Genomic DNA, 15,950 nt, shown 5'->3' with positions numbered 1-15,950 from the left:
GTCACGCCTCTTTTTTGGGAAAGAATAGGAAAATGTCTGCTGCAGTGGAGGTAGAGGAGCTCTTCTTTTCTGTTTTACACAATTATTGTTTCAGTCTTGTCTTGGAATAGATGCTCCAAATAGCTTTTTGTTGGTCTTTTAAAATAACTGACCAGCCTTCTCTTCCATAAGAGTATTTTCTTTTGAGACACTTCAATTTGCTTGTGAAAGGTTTCAGAAATAAACTCTGCCACAGCCATTCCCATCGAAACTTCAAAGCATACACAAAACCTTTATACAGTTGCATCAATATGATACAGTTTGGGCTTGGGTATTTTTTTCCCCTCTTTAAGAGAAAAGTTGTCAGAAGTGGCATGAGGTAAATGATGGTAAATCATGATTTAGTACTAAAAAATGTTTTTAATTCAAGTGTCTCTCATAAAAGGCCAATACTGTAAGAGAAATTAAACTGTTGTTCTGAATCTGATATGAGAGATCTGTGGCTAGTTTTCATCTCATCTTTCTGCCCTAGGAATTGCTTCCATAAATCATTTCTCTTCCAAGGCCTCTGTTCAGTGTACTTCTTTTTCTGACACTTAGCCCACTAGCTTTGTGTACTATATGTATTATGCATTGCCTTTTGTGCATGCCATATTTTATGAAGAGCTTTCTATCCCTACGGGTTTCTGTAGCTATTTCTGTGAGTTCATCCTACAGGGCACTTTCACAAAAGTCATCAGCTAGCCTTTGCTATGAAGGAAGAGATAATAGTAACTGAAAGTAGAGCAAGCTCATTAGGTTATGATTGAAAGGCAGACTTTATTTTAATGCAGTAAATGAGGTTCTAGTGGGTGGGCACTGGGCAGAAGTGGTGCTGGAGAAAAGTCCCAGGTGCTGTGTCCTTGGGCCACGCTGTCTCTTCAGTTATTTTATAGCTTTAATTAAATACTGACTCATGAAGAGCACATACTGACCTTTAATTTCATTCAAGCGACTTTCTTTAACAAGTCTTAAGAAATAAAAGCCGTGTGTGGTTCTGCCTTTGCTGTCTAGGATGAATCTAGAGCAGGTAGTTGAGACCACAAGTAAGCTGTTTCAAAGTAGGCTTGTAATTTGCCTCTTGCAATGTATCTTCAGCTTTTCTGGGAACACGCACCAGAAAGAGAAGGTTTTGTCACTGCAGAGATTGAGTCAGGCTTTAGGATTTGGATTTTTGTCCAGAACCCGTTCACTTTGCACCTGCAACCCTCTCTTCATGGATTGCATTGAAGAGCAGACTCTGCCTCCTGCATGGAAAACCACATCACTGTGCTCCTGGTGTGACCACCTTGGTGACTGAATGGTTCTCCATGGCACAGGGCTGGGTGAGGCACCTTTTTTCCACCAGCAGACCTGGAGAAGCTGTCAGGCCTCACCCTGCTCTCCTTCATTAACCAGAAGCAAGGGAGAAATTACAGACTGCAGCCTCTGGCTTAATTAGCCACCTGCTATTCCTGTCCTCTTGCATCCGTAGTAACTATTTATACACATGAGACTACACACAAGACTGCGGCTCTGTATTCTTTTCTTGACCAGCAGGAGTCTTTCCATGTAAGGTGGTAACTCAGCTACTTTGAAGGACGGTTGTCCTTCTTTTTGATTCTGTGTAACCTGATAAAGATTGGCATCTTTCCCTCTTGTTAAGCATTCGTATTTTATCAGCCCCTGTGACCACCATGGTTTGTACTCCAAGTGGCAAATTATCTTGGCACCATACAATTCCAATAAGTATGCAACATTCAAATACAGATTGTTATTATGTCTCCTTTTCCTTCCCTTCTGCTTAGATGTAAAGGAGCATCCCACTATGGCCTTACCAAGGAACGGAAGAGGCGTTCCCAAGACTGCTCTCCAGACCACGGCTCCAGCTTGGCAGTAGCTGCCCTGGGCTCCGAGCTCTCAGCAGCTGCAGCCATTGCCTTAATGACAGATGAGCCAGGGCTGGTGAACCCGGCCTTCAGCCCCACCTCAGAGGACAGCCAGTCGGGTAGCAGCCCTGGAGACCTGCATCGCAGCAACCGAAACAGAAGTAAGAACTAAAAGTGATGGTTTCAGAGCCTGGTGGCCTCTTTCAGCATTTGTCTTCTGTGAAACATAAGTTGTTGGAGGCTTTAAAATAAAAAGGGAATGTGAAAGCTTGAATTTTACATGGCTTATCAAATTGCACAATCAGTAACCCAATAGATCTGAGGTGAAAACCAAATTTGTTTGGCGGGGGCCAGCAGCAAGCTGAAGATGGACTAGCTGCACACATACAAATCACAGGTCTTAAGAAAGATTACTTAGGCCAGTCAGCTCAGTTGGAAGAGTAAATGGCATGTGTGATGTCCTGGGGAGATGGTGTAGCTGTGTAATGGCTTCACCAAAACATGGTGGCCCAAGTAACTCCCATAGACCATGCCATGGGCACCTACCCAAAAGCCTGTCACAATCTGTGTTTGGCAGTTGCAGGAAAACAAACTTTAAGAAGTGCCTTGGGAGCTTGGGAGATATTTGCTACCTTCCCAGGGAGGTGCAGTTTGGAGGAGCTGGTCCTGCTGAAATAACCATAGTTGAGGACAAATTGCACCAGGAAACTTTGCCTTGATCCTTCACTGCACCCAGCTCTGAGTGTCATATTTGAAAAACATGGCCGGGCCAAAGGCAGACTTGGAATCATTAACAGTGAGTTCAGAGTTTGTATTTGAGACCTCTGAAGCCAAAATGAATAGCCCATTTTGTGTTGCACCAGTTGCATCTTGGGGCAATGGATGAAGGGCTGAAGAAAGACTAGAAAATGAGCAGTGCCATCATCTTGTGTGCATGGGGCAAGAGAGGCAAGGAAAGGGAGGGGCCAAGAAGAGAGAACCAGAGTGAAATTAAATCCCACTAGTTTTATAGCGTTTAGAGGCCACGGTCTGGTTTGAGGCAATGTTTTATTGTTAGATTACAATGTCTGGCTAGCATGCAGAGCTTGAACAGACAGAACAGCAACAGCCACAAAGATATCCTTAGCAGGATGGAAAAAAGAGTGACATTCTCTGAAAACATTATGACCTTTTTTTTTTGTTGCCTGACACAGGTTAAACTATGTCACATAGTTGGTTTATTCCACCTGATAATCTCTGAATCTCTGACATGAAATTGTTGGCTATCACTGGCAATATCGTTGGCTCCCCCTTTGGAAGCATCACAGGGGGTTGAGGCAGTAGTGTGGGGTTTGGGTGGTTTTGGGGTTTGGGGTTTTTTTTCCCATGAAGAGTTTTAACAACAACTTCCAGCTTTTTAGTTTATTTTTCTTCTTTCCTTTCCAAACTTAAAGAGTTTGGGAAAAGCTTCTTGCATCTACATGCGTTTTTCACAGGATTGTTGTTGTTTCTGCCTCGACTGAGAATTATTCTCTCCCAGGCTGCCACACTCACAGGAGAATTTTGTGTGTGGCTGGTAAAAAACAGACAAGGAAGGTGACAATTCCAGGGTGTGGGACAGAGGTAGGATAATTGTACCCAGATTCAAGTGGGTGCAACCTTGGAGTATCAGCTGGAGTCAAGGTGCAAAGGTGATGTGCCGGCAGCCTTGCTGCTGATCTTATGCCCTGTTGTATGCCTGTGGCTGCAGGAATGAAGTGGTTCTAGCCCAGAGATGCTGAGCTGTGTTGATCTGATTTTTCCTGCCATTGCAGCTCGACACTTTGAACGCTCCACTATAAGAAGCAGATCTTTTAAAAAAATAAACAAGGCGTTCAGTGTTCTTCGAAGGACAAAAAGTGGAAGCGCCGTTTCCAACCAGGCTGACCGGGAAAGGGAGACTGGTGGAAACTCTGCTGCTGGAGAGGAAGGTAATGCTTTGTTCTCCTTGTGTTATCACTTAAAATAGGTAGGTAGGGGACCTTAGCCATGTGGGAACTGGATGTCTGAGACTGACATGCCTTTCATGTGGTGGGTTGTGCATGATTAAATAAAAACAGAAAAGTCAATCTTTCCTTATATTATTGTTTAAAAAGTTGTTAGTGACTGACAGGCAAGAATACTGCTGGCGTGTGTGCGACCTCATGTAGCTCTGTTCTGGAGACAACCTGCGTGCTACAGCCAGCCCAGTATCTAGCATGCGGGATGTGGGATCTGGGCGTCTGGGATCTATTACTGGAGCTGTCATTGATTTGCTCTGTCATTTTGTTCAAGAGGCTCGTCAGCATCTGTTTGTCCCCCTAAAGTAAACGGATCACAATGATCATACATTATAGGAAATTCATGAGTTTTGGTTAGTGTTTAGGAAGCACTGGAAATTCCCAGTGGGCGGATGGTATGAAAGTGCAAAGGACTGTAATTATTCCAGCACTTCTGTGGGATCCTGGGTGGCAGACTTGTATTACCTCAGCCAGGCAGGTGATGAGGTAAGCATGCTCTGCTCTTAAACATGGGGGAGAGGCAGGTTTGTCTGGCGTACATCAGGATGAGGGGTCTGGCAGGCAGTAATACACCATTTGGCATTCTCAAAGCAATAAGCAAATGTTACTAATTGCTTTGGACCGTAATTACGAAGCCGACATTAACATTCATGCATCAAGAGGAAGTGATGATAGAGTGGGAATCATTGTCTTAATCAAGGTCTTCACTGAGTTTATAATTCCATTGCGTGAAACGCTCAGCGCCTCATGTCTCTTCCCAGATCAAATGCCCAGAGTAAGGGCTTTAAGAGGACAAAATATCCAACTTCCTTTTGCTCTGTATTTCAAGCTGTCATTAAAACCTATGAAAATAAGGAAGGACAGAAGGCTGCCAAATGCTGTGTTTAGGCATCATTATTCTTGAAGTTGTGAATCAGAGAACAGTGTTTAATATTTCTTCCGCTTTATTTGCTTGTTTCTTCAGGAGAGTTTCACTACATTGTTGTGTTCTTGGTACTCACTCTCCCAGCCCACATACTTGTTGATGTAGCCAGAATAAAACCTGATAATTCAAAATTGTGAACTTTTTCCGTAAAAATGATGTGAATATGCTCCTTGGCCTGAAAACACCATTTAATAACTTCATGTCCAAAATATTTTATCATTTTTTCCCCAAGTAAAATTTTGTAAATAAGTTGTCTACAGCTCTCTTTGAGCAGACAAATGTTTCTCATTACTTGCTTACAATGCCAATCCATCGTAAGCAAAAGCTTACCCGTCCCCAGCTGGAGTGAAATTTTGCATGCCTCAAGTTCATACTTTTCAAAAGATGCCTCTTCAGGATGGAGCATAGGCATTTTCATGAGCGCTTTGTACCTAGGCTTATAGATGACATGAGTTCCACTGAAAACTTGATTTCATGCACAGAGCATGTGGATGATCTGGATGTCAACAGTACCTACCTGGTAACCCAATGCAATCCAGAGGTTAACAGAAGCAGGTGTGAATATGACAGTGACCTTTACATTTCGAGCAGAATGAAAAGCACTGTTGTCTCCTTTTTAAGGGACATATAATGGGGCCCTGAAGTGGCAATCACTCCAGGGCCCCAGTGACAGTGTCAAGATTGTCATTCTCTCCTTGACTCTGCTTGTGGTTTTATTCCTCTGCACCAAGCATGCCTGTAAACTTCCAAATATATTCTACTGCACTGGAAAAACCAGGTAGACATGTAATTACTTAATGAGCAGTTACTCTTCGTATGAGATCACAGAAGCTGTGTTCCTGAATTGCTGTATTAATTACATTCGCAAAGAACGTATTTTGATTACACGGTTCTGGAATTTGGTCTTTAAAAAATTCACACAAGTAACTTGCAGCAATACAAGTACTTTGACAAAGATGTCTACTCAGTCCTTTGCAACAGGTGTTTTGTTTAATGGCATCTCAAAGGCTCTCTGTTTCTTCTTTTTTGGAGAAGGAAATGAATATACTTCTTTCTGTAGCAGTTATCATCATCCTGCCAACTGGAGGCTTGTTTTCTTTTTCAAGTCTGTCTGTTTTCTCTTCTTTAGATTTCTGAACCCTCAGCTGTCCTGAGCAGTCTGCAGTTGGACTCCTGGTTAGAGTTGCTGGTCAGTCTCTAGGGATAACTGCAGTGTGCTCTGTTCTGTGCTCACTAAAGGTCCAGTCAGAACCTATTGTAAAAAGGCAGACTCAAGTGTCTGTCTCCCCATTCTGCTCTCCTGAGAATGGAAGTGTTCCTGTGGGTGGTGATTCCTGGCCTCTGAGGTCCCCATACCTGGAGTGAAAGCTGCTGTTGCCTTGCCCTAGGTTTCACAGGTTCATGTCTGGGACGACTTGAGAGCACACCTCAGCCATGCCTCATTGCTCCAGATCACATGGCACCTCATCACCTCTCTTGTGGCTCCTTTCCTCCCCAGGCTCAGTCAGTGCATAAGCAGAATAAAGCTGAAACTGTGCCAGCCTCACAGTGGGCATCGAGTGAAATAACCCCTTCTCGTTTATAACCTCTCCTTGATATAGGAGCTGTCACATCATCTAGCAAAGCTCGATGTCTTATAGTCCATCTGTCCCCAGTTTTCAGAATTCCCTCTTAGCTTAAATGTCTCTGTTTAATCCGTGTTTTGCCTTGTACAAAGGAGCTCTGAAAACAAAAACATAGTGCATACCTAGGTATTGGCCCTCAGCATCAGCAGCACTGATGTCAAGTTAACTATTTGACCAGTGAAGAGTACGTAGGTGCATTTAATCTGAAGTGCCTTTAATCTGAAGCTGATATGTCTGTTGGGCCAATGCTCAGCTGCAATATGAGATGTGAGGGTCCAAGAAAAAATAATCATTCCTGATGTGGGAGAAAAAATTATTCACAGAATCATAGAATGGTTTGGGTTGGAAAGGACCTTAAGATCATCTAGTTCCAACCCCCCTGCCATGGGCAGGGACTCCTTGCACTAGACCATGTCACCCAAGGCTCTGTCCAGCCTGGCCTTGAACACTGCCAGGGATGAAGCATTTACCAATTCTTCGGGCAACCTGTTCCAGTGCCTCACCACCCTCACAGTATAGAACTTCTTCCTTATATGTGATCTGAACTTCCTGTGTTTAAGTTTGAACCCATTACTCCTTGTCCTATTGCTAGAGTCCCTGATGAAGAGTCCCTCTCCAACACCCTTGTAGGCCCCAAATAATCCCGATTCTTCTTAACTTGAAGTTGAATGCAGTACTGGTTTTGGAACACTCCTTTACTACTCAGGGACACTGAAAAATATGATGTATAATGGCAAATGTGCTTCTGTTATAATTACAGTGGAGAAATCGTTACAGTCTAATGCAATCTTATACCTGGAGTTGGTAGCAGTCCTGCAGTGTGAAGAGTACTTCGTGATTTCCATTTAGACCCCATGATTTGATTGTTTAAACAATATCATATGCACCCATTTCGAATTTAAGTGATTCAGTCTTTCTTTGTTCCTCTGTTTAAATGTTTTGGTGACATTTTCAGCAGAGAACTGGTCAATGTCTGAAATGAGGAAAATGTTAGAAGAGAATGAAAAGTGTAACACTGATGAGAAAACGTTTTGGTGAAGGAGGTGTTAAAATTTTCTCATTTTTAATAATTTGGTCATTTGTAAATAACCCATGCAAAGTATTTGTCTGTAGTGCAGCACTCAAGCTTGTGATATCAACCTGAGAGTTATCTCCTAAATAGCACTTACAGCTACAAATAGTGTTCCATGTCCAAAGCAGAAGTTAGGAAAGTTTAAAAGAGATGGTTTCATTCTGAGACGTGAGGGAAGGTGACAGGGACATCCTTCCAGCACCGATGCATTTAAGATGTAATGTCTTCTGACTGGGCCTACTAGTGTAAATGACCTTGACAATCTACTTAAATGATAGAATATCTCCAAGCAAAGACTGTTCCAGCGTTGCTATGCTTGTTTGTATCACGGTGCTCTTAGTTTGGCATCACAATCTAAATTCGCTTCCAAGAAAGGCTAGAGACATATATACTCTTTACCCAAACCAATCTACAAATACAAGTTGTAAACCAGCTGATGCTCTAGGAAGAAAGAATTTGAGAATGCAGTTGCAAAAACCTCTGCACAGTTTTACAGTAAAAGAGAGTCTGTGCTGCTGGCTTTCAAAAACATTCATCAGTTCCATTCTACAGACAAGCCATTGTAAAATAAATTGAATTTGTGATTGGTTGAGGATGTCAAATATTGTTCAAAGTCAAATTCATTCTTCATAGTCTCATGGTGGGTGCAGTTCTACCATCTATTACTGCTTTGCAGCAGTCAAGACCAAGATGGCCCTGGCAGGCACTGGCAGGACCACAGAACAGACTTTTCTGTTGCATGGGTGTATCTCACTCCTACTGTTCAGTCTGAGCCTTGTTGTATTTTTTTTATATATATATATGTGTATATATATAAAATAGATAAATATTATAAATACTTCAATGTTTGGGAAAGGTACATAAAGAAAAAGAAGGTAAGTGAAACAGATGGCTCTAGGTATCAACCATTTCATGGCCTTAAGGTTCTCTGTATGCAGGAAAGAAAGTGGCTTATCCAGCCTCAGGACAAGACAGCGCAGCCCAACCAAATTGTGTCTCGGGAAAGTTGTAGCCCACAGGGATCCCGTGCTGTTCCTGTTTTCCCCAGATTTGATTCAGTTGCAGTTCCAATTTCCCAAAACAGCTGTTGGAAATCTTACAGAACTGGTTCAAAGCACTCTGCTCTAGGATGATGAGCCAGGCAATTTCCAGAAGAAAAGTATTTGCTCTGTAGCTGTCGTGGTTTGAGCCCAGCCGGTAACTCGGAACCACGCAGCCGCTCGCTCACTCCCCACCTTCTTCCTCCCCCCTCCCCCCCTTCTTCCTCCCCCCGCTCCCAGAGGGATGGGGAGGAGAATCAGAAGAATGTAACTCCCACGGGTTGAGATAAGAACAGTCCAGTAACTAACGTAAAATACAAAACCACTACTGCTACCAACAATGATAATAACGATAAGGGAAATAACAAGGGGAGAGGATACAATTACTCACCACCCACCGACTGATACCCAGCCCGACCCGACCAGTGATCTGGGCCTTCCTGGTAACTCCCCCCAGTTTACATACTGGGCATGACGTGCTGTGGTATGGAATACCCCTTTGGCCAGTTTGGGTCAGGTGTCCTGTCCCTGCTGCCTCCCGGCTTCCCCTCCTCCCTGGCAAAGCATGAGACTAAGAAAGTCTTTGGTCGGAGTAAACATTACTTAGCAACAACTAAAAACGTCGGTGTTATCAGCATTGTTTCCAGGCTGAAAGTTAAAAAACACAGCACTGCACCAGCTACTAAGAAGGAGAAAAATGACTGCTATAGCTGAACCCAGGACAGTAGCATTTCCTCCCACTGCAGACTGATAAACTTTGACTGCTGTAGATGAGATAGCCACAACACTTTTGAGACACATTCAACTGTACATTTTAGTTATTCTGGGACTCCTTTGGTAAGAGGAATGTCCAGAAGAGACATTAGAGCTGGCATTGCCCTCTGCATCGGACCAGCATCCCTGCAGAACTAATGGAAGGCATTAAATCAAAATGATGGCAAACCACTGGGAGAATGAAATGCTAAATGAAAATCAATGGGGAAGGAAGAGTTGCAGAACAAAGTCACAGACACAAGACTTTTCCAAGAACAGGTTACACAAGATCCATTTAAATTCTGGTGACCAGGTGCTGGGAAGTATGAGTGTGTCCCTGCAGATGGCTTTATTTGTGGCTGGCACCTCACATCTGTCAGACCTGATCTAAATAAGGACTTGCAACCTGAGACACCAAGTTTTGTTTACAGTGACCTTTGATCAATCTGGACTCAAGAGTCATAGCATACACAGTGCTTTGTCACACTGAATACTGGGAATGAAGGCAGAAGTTATCCTGATGGCAGCGCTGTCAGAAGCAGCATGGTGCACGCAGAAGCCAGCTGAAACCTGAGCACTGAAGGAACGCTACCATTAAGTGTTATAAACTGTGGGGATAAAATATTAAGGATACTTGATATTTTGTATTACAATCTCATGGCCACTATACTAATGAGTGCTCAGTGTCCTACATCATTCCAGACATGCAGAGTTTACTATGTAAAGCTGGTCTCTCCGATGTTACTTGTTACTCTAATGGGATGTGTGAAAATAGCAATAAAATTGCACACTAATATAAAGAAAATATTGCTTGAGGGGAAAAGCACACACAGTCTTTCTGAATGCAGATGACATTTTATTATATTGACAGGTTCAGAATGCTCCATACAACCCCCGGTGACAAAACCACAACACTCTGTGGAAATACCTGCAAGAATCACCAAAAACAAGATAGAAAGTTTACTTCTTTCTAGATTCAGCAGCTCTTCGATATTTAAGGACTGGAAATATAAAATGGTAAAGAAAGGTATGCAATACTCCTGGGTTTTCCTGCCGTGGAAAACCTGGTCAAAGAGAATGCAGAATCCTAATTAAGAGTATAAGGGAAAAGGGTCTGTGCAAACTGATGCTCCAGCCTCACAACAGGCTGTGTATAGGTGAATGGTACAGGCCTTTGATCCAGTTGGAGTCCCTTAAATTCAGCTGTCGTACGCAACCATTCACTGTATGCAACCAGGTGCTAAAACAGGGTCTTCCTTTTTTGGGTATGGTATATACCTTAGAAAAATTCAAGTTAAAGATATTGATTTCCAGACATGGATTTGTCTTGACATAGGCATGGTAGGTTTTGATCAATCTGCACACAATGTGTGCAGACTGGTGAATAAGTGATTGTGAACTTTCTTCTTTAAAAATATATGTATTTATGTATTTTATAACTTTAGTTTGTCAGACTTACTGTTAGTTTATCAAAATAGACATTGGTCTTTCACTTATGACAGTCTAGGTTGTTGGTAATACAAACATCCATGTATGTTTCTGGGATGAAACAAGAGGCAAGTCTTCAATGAAGAGAACAGAAATTAAGGGATCATGGAGTTGTTTTGGTTGCTTGCTTGACCCATCTGAGAAGAAAATGGTATCATTTATTAATTATATTTGATAAAGAAATCAGATGAAGACAAGGGGTGAAGCAGTACATCTGCTAACTATGAAAAGAGAAACCTTAGTGACTTGCAGACTGGCAAGAAAAATATCTTGGGAAGATTTGTTTTGCTGTGGACTGCACACTTTGGAAAGAAATTAAGGATTAAAAAATCTTCTAGAAGAATCTGCTGAAAGTCATATTGAAAGTCAGCTAAGTGCCACTGCAAGACTTAATAAACCAGTTAAGGCATTATTCAAGATGCAAAGAAACTTCTATAAAGATACATATGTGTTACATAAGTGCAGAGACTTGTTCACTGCCACATTGCTCTGATTTTGCCCTGGGGTAATTACAGACTAAAATAACATGTGAGTGTCAATATCTTGTTCAGTCCACAGTTCTCCATGGTCAAGAAATATGACTGGGTAATTCCTTTAGAAAAGTTTTCAGAAAAAGGTGTGGGAGAATGAGTGTTCGAGTCAAAAAGCAGTTTGTTACAACATGAGATGAATCATGCAAAGGGAAATTGAATTTTTTCTGGTTTAGGACTGCTTTGGTAGTATTCAAAATATACAAAGGTATTTATTTATGCTATTCCTGTACAGAGCAGATCTGGGGATCCAGATTATCATTTGCACCCTCATAGCCACACTGAGAGTACAAAAAGTACACACTTACTCTGATGTAGAGATCAGGCCTCTGGTGATTTCTGAGGATTACTTGCATCATCTGACTTCAAACACCCCACTGAGATGCCAGAGTTAATTGCCTCTTTCTTCTAACGCAGCAGTGGAGAGAGTTCAGCACATCCAGGGGTGATTTAGCGGTGAAGAGGGTATCACTCCTTTTGGGTGCCCATGTGCTATAAAGGAGGAGAGAGAAAGTAGATCCTCAAATTATGCATTTGGCTTAAAGGCCTGGATTTAGATGGAGTGAATCCACCCTTCAGGCTAGAGAGAAGTGCACAACATACAAGCTGGGCAAATAGTGTTCGGATAATAGAAGTGTATGGGGCAAATAAAGGACTTTCCATTTATGAGACATTAAAGTTGCGTGCAAAACAGAAGTAAACTCATATTAGCATGGAAACTGCTACTACAAGAGTATAAACTAAATGAATACTTGGATATATATACTGTATAGATAACTAGATAGATTTTTATTGCCTGTCAACTCTGTGTAAAATCACAAAGTTGAAGTCTGTGCTACTGGTAGGTGCTTTTTACAGACATGGAGGAAGACAGCTTCCCGCCTCGAAGAACATATGATCAAAGAAGTGGTAAGGGATGCAACCTGGTGTTTCTTAGTATTTTTCTCCTGTTCTTTCTTTCCCCTTGCTCTCTCCCCAAAGGTTTTGGTGTCTTGCTGGATTGTTGTCCACTAATTCTGTAGTAGAAAATATTTCTTCTCTCTTGGATACCGCTCTGTTAATTTTCATTTAACACTTCACCACTATTCAGTAACAATCACTGTACTTTCATTTCTAAAATAGGTATTGAAAAAATATTAGCAGTTAATTTTTTTGACTTATAGCTTTTTCATATAAGCGCTGGATTGGACCAACACGCAAAAAAAATCAAAAGCCTTCTCTCACTTAGGGGGGAAACTGCTGTGTGCTTTGGGTTGCCTGAGAAATCCTAACCTTTCTATCAGCTGAAGGTAAAAAAAATGCTTCCTTCGATGTCACAAGCCAATTACCCAGTCCTCAGCACCAAAAATGGAGGAAAACAGGGCAGCCTGGGCTGAGATGTGGTGTGCAGTCCACCACAGCAGGGATGGATGTTTGTTGAAGTGTCCATGCCCATCTGCCCTAGGGCCAGCAAAGAACCGTGGCCTAGTTCAGAGGGGTCTCTGGTGACTAAAAATGTACTTTGTTCCCTTAAAATATTAGCACACATAACTTTCTAAGTTACATTTAGACATTTCATCTGTCTGGATTACATCAAAGGTTTAGGGCTGTGTTTTGGGGAGGAGAGGGAAAGGAAGTTTGAATATATAATTAAAAAAAGATCCCTTCAAGTCCACTCAGCAGCCATACATATCTTTTCCACCCCACTTAATATAAATCACATTCATGAATAAAACCTAGTTTGGATAACTGGCAGGTACTTGAAGTTGTGCAGTGCATGTTTTAACAAACCAAAGCTGTGATGTCAAATAAGTATCTTGCAATGTGCATTTCCAGGTTTTCCCAGGTTGTATCACCTGATTCCAGATGGGGAAATTACCTGCATTAAGATCAACCGTACCGATCCCCATGAAAACCTGGCCATTAGGATTGTGGGAGGCAGTGAGACTCCTTTGGTTCACATTATTATACAGCACATTTATCGAGATGGGGTAATTGCCAGAGATGGAAGATTGCTGCCTGGAGACATGATACTAAAGGTACGGTACTGTGGAGGTACAAGAATAAGATGGTGTAAATCAATACTAAGATGAGATTTGCAATGTAGTTTGTTTGTGTGACTACAATAATGCATACAGAAAGACGTTCAGCACCTCTGCATGCTCAACAGGTTTTGAGGCTCACAGATTTGTTTATTTTTCCAATTCACTGCCAGGTCTCTCTGATTTCTAACCAAACATGGTAGATCCAAAATGCAACGTAGCACAATAGACTGTTGGCGTTTCAGACCCACTGGTGCAAAAGATTTTTTTCTGAAAGCAGAGGCTGGGCTTTTTGCCCAGTTTATTTCTGCTGAACTGTGGGCTTAAATCTCAGTTAGTGAGGTTTCCATTGCCTTACATCCCACTTACACTAGGATAGGTGACAGGGGCCTGATCAGGGTTAAGTTATTTCGACAACTAGCTCTTCTGTATGATGTGTTGAGCACCGCAGTGAGACACTGCCTGCTGTATTCTGAGAGAGTTGCTCCACCAGCAGCCACAGGTGAAATTTCTAAGAACAAAATCTCTAAGAACAAATTCGAGCAGCATTCAAGATTAGCTGTTGGCTGCTACTTCTGCTCCTCTTTCTGTAGAAATGTATAGCAGGTGAACAAGAATTAGGCTAGATGGTTAAAGATCATTTATCTTATGAGTGGTTGCTTCGGCAATAGCTTCTGAATGGGAACTGCATTCTCAGCTGCCCCAGTGACTTGGAGCTCTGCAAGGATGAGAAATTATATTAATGCTTCAGTCCTTAGAACAAAAGAGTGATGACAGAAAATACTAGTTCCTTTTCTTGCTTTGATCGTGTGTAGTTGGAGTGCACAGGTATATTCACATTGCAAGCCAAAGGTACAGCTGCAGCTCACCCAGATGTGCTCCAAGCAGCTTAAATCAGATAGCTCAAATTTTGGTGGCAGCATGGCCAGAGATTTCAAAGAGCTCAGCATAGGCTTTCCAAATTACAGGTAAACATTTGAGCATGGCCCATGGATAGACTGGTCCTGGCACCCAGGCTAACTCATGTGGCATTAGCTGGTGTAAGGCTACAGGAGTTGGAAATGGTGTGGACTACAAAGTCTGGCATCCATATCTTAGGGTCATCTTTCAGGTGGGACCACTCTGGATGCCCATCTTACTGTCTCTTCTGGCATGCTTGGCTGGTAGGGTTAATGAGTAGCTCTCCCAGCCCTGCTGATTTCTACAACATATTCCATGTAGGTAGTTATTAAGGATACCATCCTTTGAAGTTCAGACCACCACCTGTAAGCCACCATGCTTTCCTAGATTTTGCTGGCCCCAGTGGTAGCTGAGGGCACTTGAGGCACGCCACGGTTGTGACATGCATTCTATTTCATGTCTGACAGACTGTGGCCAAAGGAATTTCTCAGGATCATGATGTGGGCATAATTTGCTCTGGCACCGTTCAAACATACCTCTGGATAGCAGCTCCAGGTGGCAGCTGAATGGATGAATGCCACCCAGTCATACCTTTAGGGGAGGCTTTTTGTCCTGATGCCAGCACAGAGTGGCAGAGTTAATGGCACCACTGAGCCAAAACAGTTCCTGCAGGGCACATCCAAACTGCAATGGGAAACTGCTGCTGCAGTATGGATGGGCCCAGCTAATCTCTCCCTGGGTGTGGCTGACTGCCCAGAGATTTACCAAGGATTCCCAGCAATTCCAACCCCATGCTGCTGCAGCTCACACCATTTGTGGTACCCAAGCTGGTAACTTAAAGGTAGTTGAGCTGTGTCTCTAGGGGCACAGTCTCCCCATCAGGCCACAGAGGGGACAGCCCTGTCATGCCCACGCAGGCAGTCTGCAAAAGCCAACACCAGTCGAATGCTTTTGTCCATGCTGGGGAGCATTTCTGTTGCGCTTTGGAGACGTTTGTTAATATATAAATGGTTCAACCTGTGCAATGTGAAACTATATGGAAATAACTTGTCTGATTCAGGTTTTCCAGCCAGCAATGAATTACAACCTTGCAAATGGTTTTCATTTAGCAATGATAAAGTGCAGTGCCTAGTCACTGTTACACACACAAGCATGACAGGATTGACTGGAAGTTCTTTTTTTTAATCTTTCTTTTCCCCACCCAAATTAAAGAAGTGACAGTTATGCAGTTTTACCACCATATGAGATAAATCGTACCTGGAAAACACTAAGAAACATAAAAAGCCCCATTCTCTGGTGTGGTAAATCAGTATAACTGCTAGTAAATATGCATGGCATTTAAACTTCTTCTTGAGGCTCTTTTAATCATTTTAATTAGAGATTCATTAGTTGGGAGCACTTTTTACTGTACCTAGAACAGCTGGGAGATAATGAGGAAGAGAAACAGCAGGAAAGTGGTGGGAGTGAAAGGAAAGGCTGGCAAGGCTATTTGAAATCAGAAGCTAGTGGAATAAAACTAAGATATATGAAAGGATATTGGAGCTTGGGAAGGAGCAATAATAAAGCTGAAAAATAACATGTATGTCTGGAGACTATCAGGAAGAAAAGGGAAAAAAAAAGGCAGAAAGTGTACAGCGCGTCCTTTCCTTGGGGGGAAGAGTGTTCCACACCACAAACTTGGCCTCCTGCATG

The 15,950-nt window shown here is 42.5% G+C and overlaps 1 protein-coding gene across 5 annotated transcripts in view; it reads left to right on the top strand.

Annotated features, from left to right (window-relative positions):
• Positions 1 to 15,950, top strand: part of LNX1 (ligand of numb-protein X 1) — an 81,864-nt gene that overhangs the window by 44,782 nt on the left and 21,132 nt on the right. For 3 of the 5 annotated variants that reach the window (XM_030493307.1, XM_030493309.1, XM_030493311.1), the window contains 4 exons: positions 1,806 to 2,047; positions 3,680 to 3,835; positions 10,191 to 10,346; positions 13,153 to 13,355. In XM_030493307.1, the coding sequence (XP_030349167.1) occupies positions 1,806 to 2,047; positions 3,680 to 3,835; positions 10,191 to 10,346; positions 13,153 to 13,355 (757 nt within the window). The remainder of the gene's footprint in view (positions 1 to 1,805; positions 2,048 to 3,679; positions 3,836 to 10,190; positions 10,347 to 13,152; positions 13,356 to 15,950) is intronic. The other 2 variants (XM_030493308.1, XM_030493310.1) reach the window with 1 other exon arrangement.

Source organism: Strigops habroptila, chromosome 7, assembly GCF_004027225.2.
Source record: "Strigops habroptila isolate Jane chromosome 7, bStrHab1.2.pri, whole genome shotgun sequence".
In the NCBI taxonomy this organism is placed as follows: Eukaryota; Metazoa; Chordata; class Aves; order Psittaciformes; family Psittacidae; genus Strigops; species Strigops habroptila.
Note: the sequence above shows the minus strand (reverse complement) of the source record. Positions and strands in the feature narration are given on the sequence as shown.